This window comes from Mus pahari, chromosome 17 (genome assembly GCF_900095145.1).
Source record: "Mus pahari chromosome 17, PAHARI_EIJ_v1.1, whole genome shotgun sequence".
Classification (NCBI taxonomy): domain Eukaryota; kingdom Metazoa; phylum Chordata; class Mammalia; order Rodentia; family Muridae; genus Mus; species Mus pahari.
The window spans coordinates 64,232,977-64,239,439 of record NC_034606.1 but is presented as its reverse complement, the minus strand read 5'-3'; the positions used below and the strand labels follow the sequence as shown (position 1 = coordinate 64,239,439).

Here is a 6,463-nt window from a genome sequence, read left to right as displayed (position 1 = left end):
CTCTCTCTCTCTCTCTCTCTCTCTCTCTCTCTCTCTCTCTCTCTCTCTCTCTCTCTGTGTGTGTGTGTGTTTCTTCTTTGAATTTTGAGATAGATCCTCTCTATAGCCCAAGCTGTATGCTTTGAACTCAAAATCTTCTTGCCTCAGTTTCACGAGTGCTAGGATTACAGCCAGACCTGTGCGTTTGTGTCCAGGATTTTGTTTGTTTGTTTAATTTTGGAAAGAATCTTATTTTGTTGCCTAGACTGATCTCAAACCCCCAGGCTCGACGACTCATCCTGTCTCAGATTCCTAGCTGGGCCAATGTGTCAACACGTCTAGGGACAGTTTTGGTTTGTTTGAGATGGGGTCTAGCTATTTGGTTCAAAAGTCCCAATCAGGTTCAGCATTCCAAGGGCTGGAATTGCAGTTGTGTACCCCCACAGCCAGCTATGCGTGTACCCCACAGCCAGCTATTTGTATACCCTACAGTCAGCTATGTGTGTATACCTGACAGCTAGCTGTGTGTGTGTACCCCACACCCCGCTATGTGTGTATCTCACACCCAGCTATATGTGTGCACCCTACAGCCAGCTATGTGTGTGCACCCTACAGCCAGCTATGTGTGTGTAGCTGAAAGCCAGCTATGTGTGTATACCCCACATGCAGCTATGAGTGATTTTTAGCCCTGGGGAATCTCTGTGATTTTTCCCAAGAACACCTAGGATATCAGTTCCCAAAGTCAGTTCCCCAGAACCTGTGGTGTGAGCCGGAGGGCACTCTATCGATAGGGTGTTCTATGAATGGCAGGGAAGGCGTCTCCTCTTCAGAAGCAAAGGGAGCCTCTAGTTCAGCTGTAATTGTGTTGCATCTTGAGCCTCCGGCTCTGGATGTGGGACTACAGCAAGGGGACTACTATCCTGCCCTGTGAGCATGAGTGTGTGTGCATGCGTGCATGCATGTATGCCTGCCTGCCTTCTGTGGTGAGTGTGGTGTGGAGAGAATAACCTATGTGGCTATTCCTGAGGAAGCTTCCTGACTCCCTGTGCTACACAAGCTCTTTGAATGCAGCTATATTGCCCGAGGGTCTTATCTGACGCAGATTCAGCTTCGGTCGGGTTAGGAATGTGGGGTGGCAGTCATTTCTTCCAAGCTCCCAGATGACAGTTTGCAGGCCTACTTTTGGGTAACAAGGCTGTAGCGTACCTACCACTGCTGACTCTGACCTCTGTGGCCCAGAATGCAAGCTTGGAGGGATTAGGGCCACCCCGGGTAAAGTGTGTCCACATGTATATGAGTGTCTTCATGGGTGGTTTGTATAGTCTATACCACGACCTTTCTTGCCTGCTATCATGGATGCAAAGGCCCAAGTCTTCATGCAGTACAAAGACACCACATGCTGAGGGAAGTCCCTGTCAGCCAGAAGCAAGCCCCAGAACACCGGCTTCCTCTCCCAGAAGAGCAAACATAAACTGTGTTCCTCATCTCTCTCCGCCTCTAGAGACCAGGGTGATGGGGGGCTCCATAGCAGGGCCTCACTCACCACTTTGAAGTCTTCGGCGCTGCAGGCCTCCCCTCGGAAGTGGCACGAGAGCAGCATGTCTCGAATGTCGTGCCCTGCTCTGTCGTAGAACTCACGCATATTGAAGGGCTTGGGCTTGAAGCTACGGAAGTTGGCCTTGTCCTGCAATATCTCCAGCTGCTTTTCATCAGCCATCTGCGTGTCCGGTATCTCATACCTGGAGCCCAGGGGTGAGTGGCACATGGGTCAGCACAACCACTAGTACCCATGCCCTACTTGGGGTGGGATGGGGGCAGCACTCAGAGCCCCTGGAGGATCAGATCTGGGCATAGATAGGTAGAGATGGAAAGCTGGGTGTGCCGGGAGAACCTGACACATGGAATACACGAAGACAAAGGATCTGTAGGGCAGGAGCTTTGGATGGTATAGTCTTGCCCCTTAAAAGGTGGTCCGTCCCATCCCCTAAGTGAGGTGAGGAGGATAGTACCAGGAGGTAGGTGACATTCTCTGGGGAAAGAGCTAACATCTCCTAGCTCAGGCTGGGTGGGGACAGAGCTGTTTTGACCTAAGCTGGAATCAGAGATTGTGTGTAGGTAACTGGTACTGGCACGATCTCAGTCCCTCCACCGTGAGCGGCAAGTTTAAGGGGGTGCTAGAGGGCAGAGCTGGTTGACTTTTGGTGGGGTAAGGATGGCGTTACTCCACAAGCCATGCAGAGGGGTGGATGGGAGCTGCCCACCTGTTGTTGAGCAGGGCCAGCAGTTCCCCAGCATGGTACAGGTCATTCTTGGAGACTTGGCTAAAGCGAAACTCATTGAGGTTGCAGAGAGTGACAGCAGGGAAGGTGAGCTGGGAGGCAGCCACCTCGTCGAGCTTGGTGACGTGGTGGTAGCAGAAGTAGTACTGCACACGCTCAGTGCACACACACAGCAGGACGGCCAGTGAACCCAGGAAGCACAGGGCCCACAGTGCCCGCTTCAGAGACAGCCGCTCATAGGAGAAGATGTGGGCAAGACCGTGCAGTGTGGAGCTGCTGGCAAAAGCCTGGATGCTCACCGGCTGGACACCACCCACCTCCTCCTCCTCGGTCTTCAGTTCCATGCTTGCCAAGGGGATCCTGGAGGGAGGAAAGAGGAGACAAGACCCTGTCATTGTCCTGAGATGAAGGCGCATATAGGGCCCCTCCAATTATGTCCATCCAAAATCCTTATCCGGAGGTCACTGCTCATCCAAGGGAACACTTCCCTGACATGCAGGCTCCAAAGGTGGCTCGACCGAGGGACCATCCAAGATGACAGTCATTCAAACATAGAGGCTTGGGGTGTCAGCTCGGGTCGAGAGAATGGTCTGCAAGCTTCCCAGACTATGGAGGACCCCAGATACAGCCACTAGAGTGAAGGAGGGAAGTCCCCAATGCACCCACAGGCAGGCATGGGAGTTCCCTCCAGATGTGAGGTCACTCTGGGACAGGAATGTCTACCTCAGCCAAGATCAAACTCCCCATAATGAGCTGAACCAGGGGTCAGGAGCTCTTCTCTTGATCAAGGGTATCCCCAGGAACAGGCTGTCACCTCAGGAGCTAAACCAGGGCCACCTCTCCGGAGGTGGGCACATCTGGGGAGGGGCCCTGCCTGAATCCTCACCTTCTGTGTCTTCAGTTCTCAAACAAGCACAGGCATAGGCGCAGGCTGTGTGTGTGTGTGTGTGTGTGTGTGTTTGGGAGGGGATGGTAGGCTGCCTGAGGTGGATGTACGAAGGGGGGGGCGCGGTTCCCTATGACAGCCAGTTGTCCCCGCCCCGAACGCACCCCCTCCAGTCCAGCTTCTCGTCGCAGTCATATTCCCGGCTCGGCCCCCCGCCCCCTCCCCATCCGCCGAGCCTCCCCAGAAGCTGGAGAAAGCTACCCGGGAGGAGAGTCTCGGCTTCGGGGCACCGGGAAGCCCGGGGCCCAAGGCAGCGGGGTCGGAAACCCACCTGAGGGGGCTGGAGAAAGCCGGCCGCCGCTGCAGGTCCTGGGGCGCGAGGCCGTCCGTGGGCTCAGCGCCGCGCCGCGGAGGGGCTCATGGCCCGGAGCCCGAGCGGCCGGTTGCCGCGGCACCCGCGTAGAGCCCTGCAGGGAGCGGCCCGCCCGGCCGGCTCGGCTCAGCTCGGTCCGCCGCCCGCGCGCGCTTGCTCGCTCGGCTTGGTCCGCCCGGGGCTCGGCGCGCTGGCGCTGCGCGGTGCTCTCAGCCCCGGGATCTGCAGGGATCCATCGTCCGGCCGGGAGGCGGCGGGAGGGGAGGAGGAGGGGAAAGGGTGCGCGTGCGCGCCTACGAGTGTCTGCGAGGGTGTCTCTGGGCCGGTGTGCGCGGGGGGCCCCCGGCCCGGGAGCGGAACCGAGGGCTCCCCCCGCTGGCTCGCCTCCTCCCGCCGCTCTCAGCAGAGCTGCCTCGCTCGGATACCGGAGCCGGCTCCGCTCCCTGCTTGCGAGGCCCAGTGGCTTGTGTGTGTGTGTGTGTGTGCGCGCGCGTGTGTGTGCGCGTGTATGACTATGGTGTGTGTATGTGTGTGCACGCGCACGTGTGCGCGCAGGAAGGAGGGTGTCTGCCCCCAGCGTCCCCCTCCCCACGTTGTCTCCTTCGGATCGAAGCTCCTGCCTCTTGCTGCTGCTGCTGGCACATGCACACGTGTGTGTACACACACACACTCCGAGTCACAGTCACACTTGACTGATTCAAGCACTTGCCTGTGTGGAGATACAGGCACATTCAGACCAGAGTCTTACCTTGCCACTCAGCCATCCACACATCACACACACCTACACACACATCCCTGAAGCCTGACCCCCACACGAGCACTTACTTACATTACCTGTTTGTACCCATTCACTCACCTGCTCTTATTCCTGCTTCCCACCTTTATGTGACCCACACACATGCACATATATAAACACCCTTGGCCACCCAGACCCCATTTGTATACCAGTGGATTTCTTTAGCAGCCCATGTGCAGGTGCCTCATTGGCAGATCTATAAAGCAGAGAGGAACAGAGAGAAGAAAAGAGACATGGCCAGAAATGAGGGCAGATGGGTCAGAAGTAGGGAAAGAGAAAAAGATACAGAATGAAGGCTGCAAGGAGGAGTGTGTTCTGGGATGGATCAGAAATCTGGGTCCTGAAACCTGGGGGCTGCTCCTGTAGCTGTCACCTCTCTCCTTCCTTCCCTCTTTCTTTCTCCGAGGCCTTGGGGGGGGGCCCTCCCTATCCAATTAGCAGAGAAGGAGCAATCAAGGGGAAGTTGTTAATTTGCTGATGCTCATTAGGAGCTCTTAACACAGAGGCTGTTGAGGTCTGATGGTGTCAGATGATGGTGAGTGTGTGTGTGAGTGTGTGTGTGTGTGTGTGTGTGTGTGTGTGTGTGTGTGTGATGCAAGACCAGAATTCTATCTGTAGCAGCTCCTTTGCTGCACTTACAGGCTGGCAAAAGCTCCGAGAGAAGAAGGTGAGAAGCAGGTCTCAGGAACATGGTTCTGGATTTGAGGAACGAACCTGACATAGAGAGAAGAAGCTGATGAGAATTTGTGAGGGGTTGGGAGTAAGAGGTACCCTAGAAACCAGTGAAGAAGTCTGGAGATTCCCTATCTCTGGGGAGAGATTGAGGTCCATTCAGCAGGACCCAGAGCGCCAAGCTGCCAAAATAAAGATAGTATCTCGCCTTCGGCTGGGGAGCTGTCCAGCGGCACAAGCGCTGCTGGTGGGCTGCCATGCCCCTGGACAGCCACCAGGTGACAGCACTCTCTCGGATACTTAAACTCCACTCAAAGGGCGATGGGGGAGGCGGCCTGTGAAACTAGGAATTACCCCAGGAGGGTCGCAAACGGGGTTTAAGTGATGATTCTAGCCCTGGGTCTAGTCTGGTTCTAGACTCTCCAATGTCCTCGGGGGAGGGGAGGACCATCTTGGAACATCTGTAATTCCTCCACTTTGCAACCCGCACAAGCTGAGCGACACGTGGAGCCTCTTCTAATGGCTGCAAATTGCTTCAATCACCTGGGATGTTACCGAGGGAGCAGGGAGCAGCGGGGGTGGAGGGAAGGTGATGAGGTGAGGTGGCAGCAGGAGAGGACTGATTGAGGCCAATGAACAGCCGCAGGAGTAGTCCGGGGGAAGATAAAAGGCATGAATCAGGTATCCGGGCTCCAAGAACAGGACCTGACCCACCACTCAGTACCACCGGCAGGACCCTTAGCCGTTCGAACTTCAGTTTCCTCATCCGAATGATGAAGGTTGTATTTCTTTCACCTTGTTTTTCAAGGATTGTGTGATTCATTGATGGAAATGCATAGCTCATTGATCTGTGTTTGTAAATCCTCAGTAACAAATATTACTGGCATTCTGATTTAGATCTGGAAATTAAAAAAAAAAAAAAAGACTCGTCATTATCAGGACAGACTTCGAGATGTTAGCTCCTAATTCAGGGAGTTGGGTAAGTTTTTCAAATGGACCCAAATGGGTTTAATTTAGATCAAGTAAACCTCAAACTCAGTGGGTGGAGCTCAGCTCTCCAAACTCTTCGTTTTGTTTTGAGACAGTCTTACTGTGGCACCCTGGCTGGTCTAGAACTTACTGGGTAGAACACGCAGGCTTCAAACTCAAAAGAGATCTGCTGGCCTCTGCCTCCCGAGTGCTGGGATAAAAGGTATAAGCCACCATGCCTGCCTGGGTGGCCAAACATTTTTTCTTTTCTTTTTTCTTTTTTTAGTTATTATTTCTTTTAGGTTTATGGTTGTTTTGCTTGCATGTATGTCTGTGTATCACATGAATGCCCGGTGCCTTTAGAAACCAGAAGAGGTCACTGGATCCCCTGAACTGGATAACTTGTAACAACCCTGTATAGTTGTTACAAGTTAATTAATATGTGGATGCTGAGAATTGAACCCGAATCCTTTGACAAAGCAGCCAAGGCTTTTAGCTATGGGGCCCTT

The 6,463-nt window shown here is 54.2% G+C and overlaps 1 protein-coding gene across 3 annotated transcripts in view; it reads right to left on the bottom strand.

Annotated features, from left to right (window-relative positions):
* Asic1 (acid sensing ion channel subunit 1) overlaps window positions 1–3,961 on the bottom strand; it is a 29,897-nt gene extending 25,936 nt beyond the window's left edge. For 2 of the 3 annotated variants that reach the window (XM_029548226.1, XM_021216984.2), the window contains exons 1-3: window positions 3,476–3,961; window positions 2,241–2,618; window positions 1,523–1,718 (exon numbers count right to left, since the gene is read on the bottom strand). In XM_029548226.1, the coding sequence (XP_029404086.1) occupies window positions 1,523–1,718; window positions 2,241–2,602 (558 nt within the window). In that variant the 5' untranslated portion in view covers window positions 2,603–2,618; window positions 3,476–3,961. Of the gene's footprint in view, window positions 1–1,522; window positions 1,719–2,240; window positions 2,619–3,144; window positions 3,187–3,475 lie in introns of those variants that run through there. The other variant, XM_029548227.1, reaches the window with a different exon arrangement.
* Window positions 3,962–6,463: the final 2,502 nt, after the last annotated feature.